Here is a 20,560-nt window from a genome sequence, read left to right as displayed (position 1 = left end):
GGGTGCAAAGCAATTTAAAAAATTTTGGACACGGGGACATGGCTATATATATATATATATATATATATAAAATAAGATCTGACCCTGATACTGTCTTGGATCCGGGCCGAGTCCGAATCTGGAACCGACCCGAGTCCAAATTAATTTTAATAAATAGACAAAAATAGACTCGGTCAAAGTTGACCGAGTCCAAAAATGTGAACGGACTTAGCCCTGGTGTGTTGACCGAGTCTGACACTTAGTTAACCATGTCCGCCCCGTACGTGTTCGAAGCCACACCCGTGTCCGCATCGGTGTCGGGGCGTGTTGACGCGGGTGCGTCGAACTTTTAGTCGAGTCTGTGTGACTTAGATTCTCATTTTTTTTTGTTTCTTGACGTGAAAAGACATCAATCTCTTCTCTATTGTCGATCTGAATAATCTGTTCTCCAGAATTAATTCTTGTGCTGTCTCAATTTACACAGAATTAATTATTGTGTTGTCTCAATTTACAAAATCGTTCATCTCGAAATATTCATATCTTTGTTTCACGTTTTTGCTTAATCTGGAATGAATTTTGCGTTGATTCAGTTTTTGATCAGATTTTTTCTTAATGCTTTATGATGACTCCCGAATATAATATTTCTGTCATAATTTCTTGAAAAAAAGGACAGAATATTCGAGTGACTGATTTCTTTGTGAGCAAAATTTTTGGTTCAGAATTTTTTTTCTTCTTTTGAATGGATTCATCTTTTCCATATTTAGGCCTTTCTTCTAATTTTCTTAGTCAATTGGTCTCCGAAAAGCTAAATAATTCTAACTTCTTGACCTGGCAAAGACAGATCGTTTCTTTTATAAGGAGCCAAGACAGAACTACTATTAGCAGCCTTGGTAGGGTTGAATATGAAGCAAAATGATAAAGGCATTTGGTACGCCGACTCTGGAGCAGCGACCCACGTCACAGGTGATGTGGGTAAGCTCTTGAATCTTACTCCTTATATTGGTAAAAATAGCATAGTCACAGGAGATGACTCTCATCACTCCATCTCACACATTGGAAATGTCATTATACCCATGTCTAAGTCTCCTCTTAATCTTTCAAATGTTTTTCATGCTCCTAATATTCAGAAGAACATCATATCTGTCTCAAAACTGTTGATGATGTTAATGCCTCAGTTGAATTTACTCTCTCTTCTGTTTATGTCAAGGATCTTCACACGAGGGAGACATTCGCTGAGGGAAAGAGAAGAGGCAACATGTACATCTTCCAAGAAGATCCATCTTCCTCTTCTCATTCTGCATGTTTGTCCTTGAAGCCTCATCAGTGTTCATCATTGGTCTCTTCCGAACATGTGTTTGTTGTCTCTGAATGTACTAAGCCAACTCTTTGACACAATCGTTTGGGCCATTATGGTCGTCATTTTATTAAAAAACTTGTCTTGAATAATTTCATTCCTAAGTCCAGACTAGAGTTACCGAAAGCTTCTTAGGTAGGTGGGAAGCTCACTTCGAAAGCACGATACTCCTCGCTTTTGAAACTTCATGGGAAGCTCAATTCTTCACGCTTCTTCTATGCTTCTCATACACATGGTCTATGCATACTATATACTTTTCTCATGTTTCTTTTCATCTTTTTCATGTATTTTCTCTCACGTTTTCACTCACTTTCCATGTACTTTCTTTAAATTGGTAACCATCATTGTTAGATTTTAACAAAAAATTTAACTCTTTTACAGAAAAATCATGAAATATAAGAATGATCAATTTTATTTTAGTTTTTATTTGTTTCTTATTTGATTCCATATTGCTTCATTTTCTATTCATATTTTGTTTTTAAATTGAAACTTCGCTTCCCGCTTCGTATAAATTTTAAAATGCCTCGCTTCCGCTTTCCGTATCGTTTCCCGCTTCCGCTTCCTAGTTTGGCAACCTTGGTCTAGACTGAGTTCAGAACCAAGTGATATAAAGTGTCCTAGTTGTCATTTATGTAAGAGTCACATTCTGCCTTTTAATTCAATTAATAAGAGAGCTTCAAGGCCCTTTAAGGTCATATGTTCTGATGTTTGGGGTCCTGCCCCAATTGCTTCTATTTTTGATAGTAGATACTACCTTATTTTCATTGACAGTTATTCACACTATACTTGAATATTTTTTTTGAAACACAAATCAGAAGTTTTTGGGTTGTTTAAAAAATTTCATTCTTTTGTCAAAAATCATTTCTCTACAAACATTCTTAATTTCCAATGTGATGGAGGAGGAGAATTCTCTTCTAGTGACTTTGTTAATTTCCTTCAACATAATGGAATAAAGAGAAGAGTGTCTTGTCCACATACACCTCAACAAAATGGGATTGCTGGGCAGAAGCATCGACATATTGTTGAGAGTGCAATGAGCATGATGCACGACAATAATCTTCCTATCACTCTATGGACAGAAGCTTTTCATTTCACCATCAATGTGATAAATCGGCTGCCCATGGCCATTTAAAAAATAGGTCACCATATTTCTCTCTATTTGGTATACATCCCAATTATCACGAATTGCGTGTGTTTGGATCTGTTTGCTATGTTCACATTGATAGCTCATTGAGACATAAGTTTCAGGATAAAGCCTTGAAGTGTAGGTTTGTGGGATATGCCGAAGACTACAAGGGTTATAGGTGCTATGATCTATTGAACAAACGAGTCAAAATATCGAGAAATACTGTTTTTGATGAGATGGATTTTGATAACCAGCCTGCTAATCCAAGTCCCAATGTTACTAATCAAAGTCCCAATGTTGAGGTGTACTATCCATGGTTAAATTCAGAACTCTTCTCCAATAGTAGCGATGGTTGCCCCATAGATTGCAGTATGAGACGTGAGGAATCAACAGATGCACTTCAACCAGACGAGGTTACTACTCAAAATTTGGAATCAGGAAGGTATAAGGGTGTTGTCTACACTCGGTGAGAGAAGGAACCTCCATCTATTCCTTACACAGACATTGGTTCTCCTACCTCTGTTCCACAGACGTTGGACATTAGAAGATCTACTCGGACCCGAAATCCACTTGAAAGGTGGGTGAGCTATAAAAAATTTTCTTTGGATTTTCAACTATTCCTAACATTCGTAAATAAAGAGGATGAGCCTCTCACATTTTATCAAGTTGCAAACTCTAGAAAATGGATTGAAGTGATGAATGAGGAAATGAAAGCCTTATATAAATGTGGTACATGAGAAGTTGTGCCTAGACCACTAAATAAAAATGTGGTTGGGTTAAAGTGGGTGTACAAGATAAAATATAAACCAGATGAGAGCATCGAAATGTACAAATCGAGACTTGTAGCCAAAGGGTTAACACAAGAATAAGGACATGACTTTGATGAAACCTTCAACCCTGTTGTTAAGATGAGGACCATTCATATTGTATTGAGTCTAGCCATTGAACATAGATGGACATTAAGCCAGCTAGATGTCAAAAATGCCTTTTTGCATGGGGACCTAAAAGAAGAAGTTTATATGGAACAACCCACTGGATATGCAGAACAAGATGCCAATCGGTATGTATGCAAGTTGAAAAGAGCACTCTATGGATTGAAGCAAGCTTCTCGGTCTTGGTTCGAGAGTTTTTTGTTAGAGATACAGAAGCATGGTTTCTCTCAATCTCTTCTAGATCACTCATTATTCATCTACAAGGAACGATATGTCACTACTCTTCTATTGATATACGTATATGACATTATTATCACAGGGCACTATAGCGACCATATTGAGAAAATAAAGAAGTTATTAAATCAGAGATTCAAAATGAAAGATCTGGGAGATCTGCGCTATTTTCTTAGAGGTTATTCCATAAAATATTAAAAAAAAATTATTTGGGGTACCGCCTAGTCCGCCTAGACCCTACCTAGGCCTCACCTAGTCTTTTTAGGGGCTCACCGCCTAAGCTCTACCTAGCGCCTTTGACAACTAAGCTTTCAATTAAAAAACAATGTATTTTTTCTGTACACAAGCCGGCTCAAACTTGGGCTCATTTAACTTAGACTCATTATGACCTCGAACTTGTATTGGCTCGCCACAAGAATGAGCCAAGCTTGAACACTATGAGCTCGAATGAAACTTTGGCTCATTTTACTTCTAAAATTGTGTCTATAAGGGAGAAACAAAAAAGCAAAAAGGAAAAATCTCGAATTACAAGTGGAATGAAAAAAAATCCTAATTTTGTTTAGCCAAACTGCAAACTTGAACCCATGGAGGTTTTGTTCAGCATGTCAAGCTTTTCGTTATATTTTGCTGGCTCATAGGAGGAAAAGAAAAAAGAAGAAAAAAAGGAAAAAAAAAGGGGGAAAAAGAAAAGAGGAAGAAAGGGTAAGAAGATGAGGTTTTGCAATAATTTGGAATGTGCAGCTGTGTAATTACATCTTCCGAATTCCCCAGTTCCACTTCTCTCAAGTATCAACTCCTTAACTTTGTGCAAAGCCAAAACCCAGGATCTGATTCTTTTATCTTTCTTTGTAAGATATACACGGAGAAATCTTGATGTCTTTTAGTTTTGGACATTATTACCCATTTTCCTTCATTTTCTAAGGGTTTTGGTTCTTAGGCTTAGGCTTATTTATTTAGGTTTTCCTGTCTTTTCTTTAGCCTTTTTATGGTTTCATGTCTAATTTTTTTTTGGTGCCTTTTTTTGGAAATTAGTTATGTGCTTATGTATATTTTCATGCTATTCTTTGTAAAACACTTTATAGACATCTTAATATAGCTTACGGATCATTGATGTCTATTTAGTCTTCCTTTTTCTTCCCTTGCTTCCCAGTTACTTCTCACATGAATTCTGTTTCACTTTCCAAATGGTTCCTCACATGCTTCCTTTTTCTTCTTAGCTTCCTGAATTCGCTTAAAATTTAAACATTTTTTTTTCCTTTATGGTTCCTGCATTGCTTCCTACTTTTTCGTGCTTTTCTGGCAATCATAGTTCATCCATAACTTGAAGTGGCCTTCTTTGTCTGAAAGTTGTAATGTCCATCATATTTTTACTCTTGTTTACTTAGGGGATTTAAGGATCAAATTAAACTGATCTAATCATCGACAATTGTATACTTTTTGATGTGGACTCGGTGAACACTGTTCTAAGATTCAAGATCCAAACGGATCTTAACACACACAGAAGCTTTCACGAAGATGAGTCTGAACATGACTCAGGAAAATAGGGTTTTCAGAACCCGTGTTCTTTGTTTTGATAGAGGTGGTCCAAAGGAAAGTTGTGCATGACTCACATGTCTTTCCAACAAATTTGAAATCACTAGATTCGGATCAGAGGTGTCTGTTCCATAGGCTCGAGACTGGAACGGATAGACACGTCTATGACAGACTTCTGGACTCTGTGGATAGTCTGTTTTAAGAGTTTTTTGACATGCCAGACAATAGAGTTTGCAAAAACCACCAACTGAGAAAATGTAGGTCAGATCTAGACCTTTCCAACGAACTAAGATATTGATTTTCTGAGTTTGCTATGAGTCACTACGAATTTTTGAATTCTGGAAATGGTATGAGATATTGACTATTGAATTAAGTTTCCAACTATTCGACCGCAACAATAAAAATTGATATTTTCGAGATACCTAAACTAAGATTCAACTAGGTCTTTGAACACAAAAGTTTTAGATATAAATTTTGGCTTTCCACAGAATCAAACAAATTGATTTTTCATGCAGAGAATCTTAAGATAATTGAAAAATACCGAACACCACCAGGTATGTTCTGAACCAAACCGGTGATAGTGAAATCCTATCAGACTGAGACTTTGTCAGCACTTTTCAAGGGTTCAGAAGACCGATTCATGCAATGACTTCAACTACAAAGTTGTATATAATTGTCTTAGATTTTCTGAAAGCTAAAGAACCCCAAAAACCGATCAGTATCGAGGCCAATTCGACCATTTCTTTTGAGTTTTTCCAGACAACTCAGGATTCGGGAATCCGGGTTTTGACAGGAAACCAAATTATGTAATATCACAACAAACTGGAATTTCTTGTGAACAATAGAATCAATCAACATAAATATTTTAAAATATTCATTCCAAACATTCAGCAAATAATCGACTTGCAACTACAAGCAACAATCAACAAGAAACATAGAAAAATAACAATGGACTCTAACTAATGAACAAGTGATTTAGTTATCCGGATCAAAGTAGCAATGGATGTCATTGGGAAGCAATCGACACCAAACTGAAATACCGCGAACTGCAGCCTGAACACCCAGCAATGACGAACCCAAGTGCTTACATAGCAACACATCAAGGTCAATCTTCACCAAAAGGATTTTTGAAAAAAAAACTCACAAACTCGAGCTTTCCACCTGTAAAAGGGCTTGATGCTGTTAGCAAAAAACTTGCTAGGGATTTTAGTGGCTTAACCGAGCTGAATCACACAAAATGGTAAACAGTAAAGTTGTAGGATACGATCTTAGTTTTCCAATAAGCTAAAGATCATGCAATTTAGACCAATATCTAGGGATATACGGTCAAAATGTTGAGACTGTTTTCACCCTTCAAAACACTTCTTTTCCACCTAGAAAATTTTGAAATTTTTAGAATAGAAGCCCCCTTCCCTTGGTCGACCTCTATTGATTAATAAGCTTGAGAAAGAGCCACATTAAAGAGGAAAATGACCTTCCTAAGCATAGCACAACCCATGATTTTGACTAGGCTATTTTTGGCCAAAGGTCATTAAGTGACCAACAACCATATTGACTTGGACTAGTCAAGGCTGAAATTTGAATGAGGACCAAAATGATTCACTCCAAATGGCGCCAACTAGGGATCCATTGAAATGGATTGAGATCCAGATCCAGATTGAGCGGCGAATTAGATCCTCCAAAAAAATGCATTAGAAAAATATAATTACGAAAAATAAAAAACTACCTGCGATCCCCATACACCCTCTAGTGCCACAAAAGAATCCTATAGAGTACCAGAACTATCCAGATTCATAAAATCCGACAACTAAAAAAAAATAAAAAAAATAAAATTTTAATTTAATTCCGTAACATGACAAAATAAAATTGAAATAGAAAATTATAATATCTGAGAAAGATACAAAATATCTCAGATATTGCAACACGATATTAAAATGGATCTCAGACAAAAGGTTTTCTTTCCTCTCATTTTGATATAAAGGACATGGGTGAGGCCACATATGTTCTTGGAATTGAGATCCGTCGTGATAGAACTAAGGGTGTTCTTGGCCTCTCTCAGAAATCCTATATTCTTAAGGTTCTTAAAAGATATGAGATGGAGAATTATTCTTCTAGTTCGACACTCATAGTAAAAAGAGATAAAACGAGCCTAAAGGTTTGTCCTCAGGATGATAATAAAAATGCTCATATGGCAATTGTCTTATATGCTTTAGTGGTTGGAAGTTTGCAGTACACGCAGACATGTATACGACTTGATATAGCATTTGTTGTGGGAATGCTTGGTAGATATCAGTCAAATCCAAGCATTGCATACTGAAAGGCAACAAAGAAGGTCATGCATTATTTATAAAGAACGAAGGACTACACGTTGACCTACAAAAAAGTTGACCACCTAGAGGTCATTGGATACTCTGATGCGGACTTAGGAGGATGTCTCGACAGTAGAAAATTCACTACTAGATACATCTTCCTACTAGCAGGTGATATCATTTCATAGAGAAGTATAAAACAGTCTACAACTGTTGTTCATACCATGAAGACAGAATTTATTGCTCTATACGAGACTTCGTCTCAGGCCATTTTGATAAAAAACTTCATTATGGGTCTTGGTATTGTGGACTCTATTGATAGACCACTAAAGATCTTTTGTGATAATGAAGTAGTTGTGTCCTTCTCAAATAACAATAAGAGCTCAACCTCGTGTCGACACGTGGAGTTAAAATATTTTGTTGTTAAAGAAATGACTGAAAATCATCTGATATGTATTGATACAATTGAAACGAAGAAAATGACTGTAGATCCCCTTACTAAAGGGTTGACGCCAAGATTGTATTCTCAACATGTAAAGGGGATGGGTCTTTTTTTATTCCTTCTGATATATGATAATACATTATATGTGATTATATTTGTTAAAATGAATCAATTCTCTATTGCTTTGTATATTCTTGATTGTGTATAAAGGATCTCTCATTTGATTAGAGAGAATAGTAGAATAACAATATTAAAGGACCAATAGAATGAGTTAGAGACCAACCTATTCATAAAGGTAATCATAACATGCTAAAATACTAATAATGAATTGTATTTTAGTATATGAAAATATGACATTTCATAAAAAGGTGTTCATTTTTATGATTCATATGATTCATTCTTGTGATACAAGATGGCACGTGAATCCATTAAATTGAGATAACAGTATAAACCTCGATTTATAACACTTTTAGTGTCTATGGGTCAAGTGGAAGAATGTTGGATATTTTGAGTTTGTGTCTAACCCATATGTGACCCGGTTTGACACATTGAAAGTGATGAGTTAATGGCTAATAGTGAGGAGTTATTAGTTTTAAGTGAGTGGAGGTTACGTGAATGTGGAGAGACCACATTCATGTAACTGCCCACTGCTCCCTTTATAAAAGAGAGAAGGGAACTGTATGTTTGATGAGAGCAATCAACCCCTTAGCCCCATACAATGCCCACATTCTGGTATTTACTCGGTTTTGCTCACCGTTGACCTAAGGCGTGAGCTCATTGTGAGCATCAACCGGCTGAGGAAAACACCGAGCACCCGTACGTCATTTTAATGGCATCTAGGGGTACACATTTACATTTCGGTTCTGTTTATACGAATACGCCAACAAAGATATCCCCACGTTCACATTAAGTTTCCTCTTGTTGTTTCTCTGTCTTCGTAGATCATTCCTTTTAAAAAGTTTGTTTTTTGTTTTTTTCCTCCCACGATATGTGGGATCCTACTGTAATAGTTTATAAATAGGAGAGTTGTGAATACAAATCATTAAGTTCTCATATTCAGCCATCGTCTTTCCTTATCTCCATATTCACAAAGAATAAGCCAATTTTTTTTTAAATTCACTTGTGGCATTTTTTCAAAATTTCTAAAGCTCACGTAAGTTTAAAATCCAGTTTGTCTCGGGCCTATTCACCTAAACAGTACAACATGGATTCCTGTTTTCTCATCTCTCTCCTCCTCTTCAGCTCATGCTTCCTCCAGCAACATCTCATCCCCAAACCTTTTCCTGACTTTACATGCCAGGAAACAAAGACCACAAGTGAGCCCTTGTCTTCATTAGTTGCACTTTTGCTGAGGGTGTCTGCTCTTTTCAGGGTTCCGGATCACCGAAAAAACCTGTATACGGGTCCGATTCTGGTGATCCAAAAGCAGGTTTCCACTAAACAAAACCAATAGTTCACATCTATGGTGTTAGATGTGAGAAAAAATACAAAGAAAACGCGATTTTGAGAGGGCAGAAGGGGGGCAAAATGAGAAAGTGGGCAGCATCAACACATTACTCTCTCTCTCTCTCTCTCTCTCTCTATATATATATATATATATATATATATATATATATATATATATATACCCTTTTGAATAAACGGACCCCTGCCATTTTCGTCTCTCTCTCTCTCTCTTGTCACGCGCACACACACACAGACAAACCCACACATGCACTTCCATGTCTTTAACTCAACCAATCTTTGCAACTTCTCACCATTAAACTACAATCTTTCTTGTTGGAGCTCACCACCATTTTCTGTGCCAGTACCTGGAAACTCACAAAATCTCACTGTCTCAAACTCGTCATCTTTCATTCTCACTGCTGCTTTGTTTTTGTATTAAAATGGGATTTTGTGCTGATCTGTTAAAACTATTTTTTACCTCTTCTCAAAGGCCGGGAAAATCTTTTTGATTGTCTGTATATTGGTTCTTTTCCACAACACTTACCATATTAATAATTATGTTTAATGACATACATTTTGCTTGAATGTGATATCAGTAAAATTGTTTTTCAAACAGGGTTATGCATTGGTTGAGTATGAGAACATAGATGAAGCCTGCGCTGCCATAGAGAACCTGAATGGGACTGAACTCACACAAACCATCTCTGTTGATTGGGCTTTCAGAAATGGACCCTTCAGGTGCAGGAACATGAGGAGGAGGTTGCTGCCCTAATGCATACTCTTTCTTTTGTAGCTACTTGTTATAGTTCAAGCTGAACAGCACCTTCCCTGTGTAGCTTTCGTTCATTATGAACCTTGTATTCACCTCTACAGGTCACCACGTGGTCATCGTTCTAGGACCCCTCCCAGGAGAAGATTCTGAGGCAGCTCTTTCTTTGTGAATCAATGAAAGTCTTGGTCGGATGTTGGGTGCATGTGCTAATTGGGTAATCGCATTTTCTTTGCATGAGTGTAGACCTTGGTGTGTTACTACCATTTCATTTTTATTGCGAGTTTGATCATCATGGTTTTCTCATGCTTTGCTTTGTGTGGTGCCAGATCATACTCTGTATTTTGGAATGTGTGTAATTGGTTCCCTAGTGTTCTCCATCTAAACTGAAAACTGCGTTGAAATGAAAAATATGAAAGAAATGATATGATATATTCGAATATGGAATCAGTTATTTCATGATTATTCTTTCCATTGAATGTCATGGTCTTGGAACAATAGCCTATTAAAAACGGGTTTTGTGTTGGAATCTCACAAATGCAATTCCCTGGAAATGAAAAAAGGGAATAGTTATATACCCATTTTTTGTGGGGTTTTCATGCCCGATTGATCTTCAGAATCGGCTAAGTAGAAAATGGTGGGTCTTCCTGGTTCTGTGATCTCTACTGTCCCTTCCAGCATCTTGGCAACCTTTCCCATTGAAGGCCTCAGTTCGGGCCGGTCTTGCAGGCACCACATTGCTGTTTTAACCATTCTGTCAATCATCACAAGGTGCTGCCGGTTGTCATATGTCTGCAGAAGCTTCGGATCCAGAATGTCCTCAATATTCCTCTCTTTGTACACCTTGTCGAACACCCACTGTGGAAGGAACCAGTCATCACTTGCTATCGAATGTCGCGGCGGCTTGAAGTTCCGAATCCCGGTCACTATCTCGAGCAGCACCATCCCAAAGCTGTAGACATCTGCTTTCACTGTGATTGGTTCTCGTCCAATCCATTCTGGGGCCATGTATCCACGTGTCCCACGCATCCCGGACATGCTCAAGATTTCTTCTTTGTTGGTGAGCTTGGCTAATCCAAAGTCTGATACTTTTGGACAAAAATCGTGCTCTAGGAGAATATTTTCTGGCTTGATATCACAGTGAAGCACCCACTCAAGGCATTCTTCATGAAGGTAGGCAATTGCCCTTGCTACACCCACTGCAATCCGGTAACGTATGCTACAGTCAAGCATTGGCTTCTGGGGGCTCGAAGCTGTCTGGTTTTGATGCCTGACTTCAGCAGGGAACATGTGCTTGTCCAGGGAGCCATTGGGGACGTACTCAAAGACCATCAGCCTTTGCTCCTTCTCTGTACAAAATCCCCACAAACGAACAAGGTTGAGGTGATGCATTCGGCCGATGATTGCAACTTCTGCCCAGAACTCAGCCTCATTGCGAGGGGATGTCTTCAGGCGTTTCACAGCCACCATCCGTTGGTCTGAGAGCTGGCCTTTGTAAACAGTGCCGAATCCGCCTTCACCGATCTTGTCAGAGAAGTTGTTTGTAGCATTCTTGAGCTCGGCATAAGAGAAGTGCTTGGGTCCTCCAGCTGGAAGGAATTCAAAGCCAAAAGCGTGTGCTAAGCTGCTCTGTTTGCTGTGCTTCCGTAGGAAGGTCCAGAAGAACGCCACACCGCCAATGAGTTCGATGGCGAAGAAGGAGCAGACGATGGCCAGATTCCTGGCTTTTGTTTGGGATTGCTTTGGGGGGACTGGAAGGCGGATGTGAAGTGGACATGTTCTATCAAGCAATGTGAGCAGCCCTGTGAAGCTTGGAGTAGCCGACTCATTTACAGATACACGCAGATACATTGCAGTTAGTGTACTTGGAGACCAGTAGCCATTTAGGAGACGGTTAATCTGGTGGACGCAGTACTGATTGCCATCATATTTGTAGGCGAAGCCGAGACACCGAGGATTGGCTAAGCACATTGATTCACATGTGGTAAAATTTTGGGGTCTGAGGTTGGTTTGGTTTGAGCCGCCGGTGAAGTTCACAAAATCCAGTCTGAGGAATTTGCTTTCTTTGGAATCTGCTGAGAGTGGGATTTTCAGATTGCAGCTGCCTGATGGAGTCTGCTGGTATCCAGGTGGACAGATGCAGTAGGGGATGTTGGTGTTGACATCGCTCTTGCACACAAAATTCGGGCCACAGGTGCCGTGAATGCTGCAAACTTCTAGTATGGCTTGCCAGACTATCGTCCAATTCCTTGAGCCTGGGTGCAGGCTATAGATCCTTAGGTTCCCATCGAAGTCCAGGGTTAGTCTGCGCAGCGTGTTTGGGCTGCGGAGATCTGCCGATATCAATTGACCGTTTTGTGTGTACAGCACTCCATCAGATGTTAGGTTAAGGAATGTGCTCTTGCTGGTCCAGTACTGACCTGAGTAGATGAAGGCCAGGACACTGGAGTTGATAAACTGATATCTCCCAGATGCATAGTTGGTCGCATTTTGACGGGAGGTGAGTGCAAAATCGCTCGGTGGGAATGGCTGGTTGGGGAGGATGGTGTCTGTTGGATTATTGAAGCTCATCCAATTGTCAAAATGGAGGTTGCCATCCTCACCTAGGACCAACTTTGTTGAGTTGGGTTTGTTGGTTTTGGCATTGGGCCAGAGGTTATGGCCTGTGGTGGAGTCATTGAGGATGAGTTCTCCAGTGGGGGAGAAGACCAGAGAGGATGAGCGATTTACAGGTGCATCACGGTTGAGCATCCACACTATGGTCTTGTCAGCATCATTTTGGTACCAGATCGCGAAGATATGGAGCTGCGGTGAGGAGGGGAGGGGCCGGAATCCTGCGGCAAAGGTGCTGTTGAGGGAGACGAGTTCTTGGTTCTGGTCTATACGCCATGGGGAATTAAGCAGAGAGAAGGAGAAGGATTGCTGTTGTTGGGAGGATGTTGCAGAACAGAAGCAGAAGATGAGAAGAGAGATGAGAACTTTGGTAGCCATGACTTTGTTTTGGTGAATTAGGGACTATGGACATTGGTGGTTGGGGAATGGTTATACTTATAATCAGCCTTGGGTTCTTTTGATGGTGAAGGTCAACCCATGTGTTCTTGGAAAGAAAGGGATATGGGTCGTTTTTTATTGTTTATTGACTTGGGAGTTCAGGGAACTCATGGTCCTTATACTTTTGTTCTTATTGAGTGATGGTTGGTTTGTCCTTATAAAGTCTTTGTGGAATGAGTCCGCCCTTTAATGTTGACTGTATTAGGGATGTCAATTGATTGGGTTTAGTTGGAATACCTCTACCTGACTGATTACCATTTAGTTAGTCAATAAATAATTCTAGATCTGATTAATCAATGGATTGGATTCTATTTTAGAGTTTTACATCCGAATCTGCACCTGATTAACGTCTGAAAGTGAATATATATCACAGTTGTGTCCAATTAGCTTAAATAGCCAATCAAATCTGGATTTTGTAATGACCTTTTCAATCTGTCTCTGATCTGGTTCACACAATCATACTGGAGCTGCTAATAAAGGCTCCAATCTGATTTACATACAAACGGAGCCTTACCCGACTTGTTGAAGCCCTAAGCTGTATCTACCCGACTCATTCTGTCTTTCATATCCGGCCTGGTACTAACCTGATGGCCCATATGGATATGACAAAGACAAAGTCTGACCCAGCTGAACCGAACCCAGTTTATACTGGTTCAGTTTTGAATCCAATTTCAGACCTGATTCAAGATTGGGCCCCAAGACCGAGTCATTTACACTTCCAGTTGGCATTGCCATTATTGGACTTTATGTAAGCGAAAGTTTATAATGAAGCGTGTACACTACGCTCTCCCTCCCTCTCAATCGATTTTCACTAGATTGCGCATATAGGCTATGAATATCAGAGTTTCCTTGACTTAGGCTTTGTATGTTTCACCCGTTTTACACATGAAAATGAGAGGTTTAGGTACGAAATCCCGGATCCAGATTCTGTACCCACATCTCAAACTCAGATCCGGGTTTGGTCCCGCTTAGGTCTGGATCAGATCTGACCCACTGACCCCTACTCGTCACCCATTACTTATGGAAAACCATGGAGAGAGAGAGAGAGAGAGAGAGAGAGAGAGAGACGAATCAAAGATATCAACATTATGACAGGTTCAACAGACGTTGAAACCGGCAAACAAAACACACAGGAGAGAGAGAGAGAGAGAGAGAGAGAGAGAGAGAGAGAGAGAGAGAGAGAGAGAGAGAGCCGAAAGAAGATCAACATTAATACTCATGAAGATCAACAAAATGTTGAACCCATGAACCGAACACAGAGGAAACAAAACTAAAATATAGAAAAAACAAAACAGGAGAGAGAGAGAGAGAGAGAGAGAGAGAGAGAGAGAGAGAGAGAGAGAGAGAGAGAGAGAGAGGTTCCAGAAGAAGTATTTGTGATCAGAAACCATACCGAGTAGTGTTTGTTTATTTGGTGTGGAAGGACTTAATTGGATGAAGTTTCCACTATACGGTAAGATGCAAATATTTGGTTAACTTTGAACCAATGTGAAAGATGAAGTAGCGGCCGTTTCTCAAGTAGTATGTTGAAGGGAAACCACTTAAGTTAGGATAATGAGACATTTAATGCTTATCATCATTCATAGTTTCAATTAGTGATTTACAGTTCTCTCAACATGGGAAGCTTATCATCATTCATAGTTTCAATTAGTGATTTACAGTTCTCTCAACATGGGAAAAACATAACTTTATTCCATTATGTATACGTACAATATTCTTCTTAAACTTATGATTGGAAAAAAAGAAAAGCAGAGTGATCGAGTTTGTTAAGAAAGGAATGAAACTAAGTGGTCATACAACAATTCTCAATGTAGCTCGACTGTAAAGGTTAAGCTTTCCTTCTGTCTTACAATCTTGATTTCTCGGTCACATTAGCCTCTCTCATTTCCTTAATGACATTATCGATGCTTTTCCCCAGTCTTTATATTGGCAGGTTATCACTCAAGAATTCTTGATGAATCTGCAGATGAAAATGTCACCTCCATTCATTTTTTTTCTCATGAAACCATTGTAAAACATCACTTTGGAACCTGTCACGCCACTGCTAAGGAGCTCGTTTTAGGCCTTATAGTGACTCTTATCAGCTTTTAAAGACCTCATTTCAGGAGTGATGAAAAGGTCAGAAAGCAAGACTTAAGCACTAAATGAAATGCAATGGATCTTCCTTGACTTGTAGCTCTTTTGGACAGTGGGATATAAGTTCAATATACTTGATGCGCTTGTTGAGGGTAAGTGATGCAACCGACTTCTTGGAGTCGGTTGGCGAACGTACCTAGACCTTGGTTTCAAATGCAGAAACCATTTGATTTTTGAAAACATATAACTTGAAAACAAATTCAGATTGGTTTTTAAATATATGCAAATCAGATTGGGATACGGGCATATATATATATATATATATATATATATATATATATTTGACAATAATACCCAACTTCCACCAAACACCCAAAATTTCAAACTTTAATATTTGAAATCTCAAGTATGATATGTTCCCTATGACAACGAACAAAACTTTCAGCAAACAAACACTCGCAAGCAAAATTCTGATAGCCAGGATTCAGCCAACATATACTCGCAATAGCAACTCAAGAGGGGGACGTCAACTGGGTATTACTCAGCTGACATCTTGGGCAAGACTGGACCAGTTTGGTTCAATAGTCTGTGTCCGATAAAACCAAAGAATCAGGCATACATCCTGGATGTGTCTAGTTTGATCACGTCTGGACCAAACAGGATTCAGCACAACATACCTAACGAACTAAAAACAAACAGTTAACACAACAGATTGTGTTGTCTTCACAGTGAAGGTGATCACAGAGTCAAAATGCTAGCGTTTTTCTCAAAACTGTAACGATAATTTGCAAGACAATCAAACACGCAACAGGTCCATTCAAGAAAATTGTAATAAATTTTTTTTCGCAGTCCTTAAGAAACTAACACGATTGAGAGCGAATCATGAACGATAATCATGCAACAATAATGATATCCAAAAAAATCAAGGGCAACGATTGGCAAAGTTTCAACACGACAAAAATATCAACTGCAAAAGTTTCTAGTATTCCAGACGAGAGGGTCGAGAGGCAGCAACGTCGTCCTCGTCAGTCAATCACCACCACGATCCAGCCAGACTCTCAAGCCTCAGTGCCATATTATTTTTGTTGTTGGCGGCGATGATCTGTCATGATCGTGTTTAAAGCGCAAGCAATGAAGGGCCGATCGGCTTTTCTTCTTGCGCCCTCTGGTTTTTGGCCCGAATGTAAGGAGGGCCGATCGGCCCTTCCCTTAGGACTTTACAGCCGGGCGGGAGGGCCGATAGGCCCTTTTCCCTCCTATTGTTCGACAACCAGTTTTTTTTTTTGGGTCTCTCTGATGGCCGAACGACGTATGAGTAAGGGCCCTCTATCTTCTCAGATTGTCGGACGACGCAAGAGGGCCCTCTCTTCTCTTTTGGACGGCAGGCGTGTGGGTATTCTCTGATGGCCGGACGATAGAGGGTTTGCCTTTTTCTTGATCACCGGCTATGGAGGATGTGCCACCATTCAGATCGCTGGCCGACGAGACCAGTCGTTTTGCCGGATGGAGAGAGGCTCGGCCGACTGTCGGTGACTGACCGTGACTTGGGGGCATGCGGCTCGCCCCAAGCCATCGCTAGTGACCATACGGGGCCGGCCATGACCGACGACAGTGTCGGAAGGGGGTTCGGCTCGCCCTTGTCACCGTCACCGGCATTGTTCTGGCGAAGGCTGCTGGTAGCATATGAGACTACCGACTGTCGGGTTCGGTTCCGCGTACACTCGATTCGGCGACCCGGGTCGAGCCACTTTGTTAGCTACTGTGTTTGGCTGATTCAGCCCTCGACCCGAATGAGTCGGGTAAGTTGATGCGGCTATCAGGACTAGATAGAGTCTTCAGCTGATCGAACCAGTCTGATTCGGCCTATGATCCAGGGCCGATTCATATTGGGACAAGTCGGTTTGGCTATATGGCATAAGGCGGTTTGGCTGTATTGCACTGGATCAGTTTGGTCCACTGTATGTTGGGTGCTGGCTTCACCAGCAACCCGAGCCGGTTCGGTACCCACTCAGGGGGCTGGGCCGGCTAAGGTTGCATTCCGAGGTGAAAGGGTATGATGATCTGGTTCAGCCCCATTCGGTTGAGGGGCTAAACTGAGTCAGGTGGGACACTGTGCGGGTCGGGTCTGGTTAGACCCAACCCACTGCACAGGCTAGCGTCCGACTATAGATTATTGAGTCTGACCCAATCTGGGTTAGACCAATTTTGGACCCGTAGGTGCGTCCGACCAGGTCCGATTGGCCAGACCCGTGCACAAGCCTTGAAATAATAAATTTTTTATATAAAGATTTTATTATTTTCAAAGGCTATTTGGTGTGCATTATAGATTCTTTTAGAGGGCCATTTTCAGTAATTTTTTGGGCCTCATGTGTATTATAATTGCATTTTATTTATATTCATATGCATAGATCAACATATTTGAACTATGGTATTCTTTTCAGAATTTAGGGTCTGATATTCTAAATTGAATTAATTAAAATAATATATTGTCAATGTAATCTCTATTGTATAGATTAGCTCATTTTGAAATATTGTGATGTTTATATATTTGAGGTTCATGCGAACAGTGATCGGACTAAACAAAAAATACTATTTTGCAGAACCCAAATACATATTTTTAATAATAAATATGGGATGATTGTACGGTTTTTCATGTGAATAATGAGTCGGTCCAAAGAAAGGCGTGTTGTTTGACATGATTAATTGTTTATGTTTAATTACTGTTTTGAAAGTACCACTTAAAAGTTGACATTTTTGTCCAAAAATTAAATATCAATATTGTGTTGGGTATCTTGTGATGGGGTTCAACACAGTTTAAATATGTTATTTTATATTAAAGCATATGAAATTATGTATGTTAATTATGAGCTTGTTTGTTCTTGATTCAGTTAATACTTTTGCTTCTACGATATCTGCAAACATTAATTTTATTCCTGTTTTGATCGGTTCTAATTTCAAAAATTGAAAAGAGAACATTATGATTATTTTCAGACATATGAATTTGGATCTTGCACTTCGAGAAGATCAACCACATGCTCTTACGGATTTGATTTTCGTTGAGAATAAAAGAAACTCTGAGCAGTAGGATAGATCTAATCGCATGAGTCTCATGATCATGAAGCATGTGATTCCTAAATTCTTCAGGTGTACTATGTCTGAAAAGGTAAATGTCAAAAGGTTTTTTGAAGAAATAGAAAAATATTTTGTTAAAAATGAAAAGGTTGAAACAAACACTCTTCTTTTGAGTCTTGTTTTTATGAGGTATAAAGAAAACACGAATATTAGGGAGTACATTATGAAATTGTCCCATCTTGCTTCAAAACTAAAGTCACTTAAGTTAGAGCTATCCGAGGACTTGCCCGTGCACTTGGTTTTGATATCCCTTCCTGCACAATACAGTCAGTTTAAGGTCAGTTATAACCGTCAAAAGAAGAAATTGACTCTTAATGAGCTCATTTTACACTGTATACAAGAAGATGATAGGATAAAACAAGAAAAGACAGAGAATGCTCATTTGATAGTAACCTCTAAGGACAAGTTTAAGAAAAAGAAAAGGACTAAAGAAGATGCAATGGACCCTCAATCGTAGAAGAAATACAAAAGGCATCGGGACCCAAAGTCTAGTTGTTTTTTTTGCAAAGAAGAGGGTCACATGAAGAATGATTGTACCAAGTATCATGTTTGGCGTGAGAAGAAAGATACACTCCTTACTTTGATTTATTTTGAGGTTAATTTAACTTCTGTGCTCGAACATACTTGGTGGATGAATTCTGGTGCTACCACTCACATAAGTGTGTCTATGCAGGGTTGTCAACCGCCAATTGATGTTGAAAGATTCGTCTATGTGGACAATGACAAATCAATTCAAGTTGAGGCAATAGAGACATTTAGGTTACTTTTAAAGACTGAAAATTATTTATATTTGAAAGAAATATTTATTGTGTCATCTTTTAGGGATAATTTGGTTTTTATTTTCACTTTAGACAAATACGGTTATTCTTGCTTATTTAGAAATAATGAATTTAAATTGTTTCTTGATTCAAATCTTATTGAGACTAGTTTTTTTATCTACGATTGATAACTTTTTTTTGCTTAATATTGTTGTCTCATATAATGAAATCTTGTATTTAAGTTCTCATGGCACAAAGCGAAAATTAACAAATGAGAATTTTGCTTTATTATGACACAAGCGGTTAGGTCATATTTCTAAACAAAGAATTGAAAGGCTTATGTCGAGTGAGATTTTTTATTCTCTTGATTTTACTGACTTTCAGGTTTGTATTTAGTGTAGAAAAGGGAAACAAACAAATATTAGGAAATTAGGTGCCGAAAGAATAACATACGTCTTAGAATTAATTTATACAGATATTTATGAGTCATTCCCTATGGTTTCTTAGAATAGTCAATAATATTTTATTACATTCATAGATGACTATTCTCATTATGGATATATATATATATATATATATATATATATATATATATATATATATATATATATATATCCATAACAAGAATAGTCGTCTATGGATGTGTTCAAATCTTTTAAGGCTGAAGTTGAAAACCAACTTGGCAGAACAATTAAGGTCGTCAGATCTGACCATGGTGGTGAGTACTATAGCCAATATGATGGATCAAGTGAACAACGTCGAGGGCTCTTTGCTAAATTTCTAGAAGAATGGGAGATTGTTCCTCTGTATACCATGTTAGGCACTTCTAGTATGAATGATGTTACTGACAGATGAAACATGACCCTTGAGGATATGGTAGGAAGTATGATTTCTCATTCTATCTTACCAGAGTCCCTCTAGGGAGAAGCATTAAAGACTACAACCTATGTATTGAATATGGTACCATATAAAACAGTAACCAAGACTCCATATGAATTGTGGATAGGTAAAAGGCTAGTGTGAAACATTTTCATATTTGGGGATGTCCAGTTGAGGCTAGGCCATACAGGTCACATGAAAAGAAATTGGATTCCAGAACGGTTAGTTATTACTTTGTTGGGTATTCTGAAAGGTCAAGGGATATAAGTTTTATGACTCTGTGAACAAGATATTTTTTGAAATGGGAAACACTTGTTTCTTTGACGGTGTTGAGTTTAGAAGGAGTGATAAGGTAAAAGACATTGCTTTTGAAGAAGAGTCACTTTCTCTCCTTACAATTGTGGTTGACAATGATCAGATTGTTATTCCTAACATTGTTCTCACAAATCCAGATCAAGGCAATGCTTTAGATTTTTCTATTCAAAATCAAACTTTTACTTCTGAAGTACAAACTTAAAAACCTCAAGAAACACCTTAAGA

General features: G+C 38.8%; 1 protein-coding gene across 1 annotated transcript; it reads right to left on the bottom strand.

Annotated features, from left to right (window-relative positions):
- Positions 1 to 10,277: 10,277 nt before the first annotated feature.
- Positions 10,278 to 13,115, bottom strand: LOC149816284 (G-type lectin S-receptor-like serine/threonine-protein kinase At5g24080). Its single transcript, XM_089986864.1, has one exon. It carries the CDS (start codon positions 13,113 to 13,115, stop codon positions 10,695 to 10,697), a length of 2,421 nt encoding a protein of 806 aa, XP_089842990.1. The 3' UTR covers positions 10,278 to 10,694.
- Between the last annotated feature and the right edge of the window lie 7,445 nt (positions 13,116 to 20,560).

The sequence above is a fragment of the Nuphar pumila genome, chromosome 14 (genome assembly GCF_984573655.1).
Source record: "Nuphar pumila chromosome 14, dmNupPumi1.hap1.1, whole genome shotgun sequence".
NCBI classification, from domain to species: Eukaryota; Viridiplantae; Streptophyta; class Magnoliopsida; order Nymphaeales; family Nymphaeaceae; genus Nuphar; species Nuphar pumila.
The sequence above is the reverse complement of the archived record's forward strand: the minus strand, read 5'-3'. Positions and strand labels throughout refer to the sequence as shown.

Bases quoted from the DNA above. Each gene is read 5' to 3' on its own strand.
- LOC149816284 (XM_089986864.1), bottom strand. From the start codon at position 13,115: ATGGCTACCAAAGTTCTCATCTCTCTTCTCATCTTCTGCTTCTGTTCT.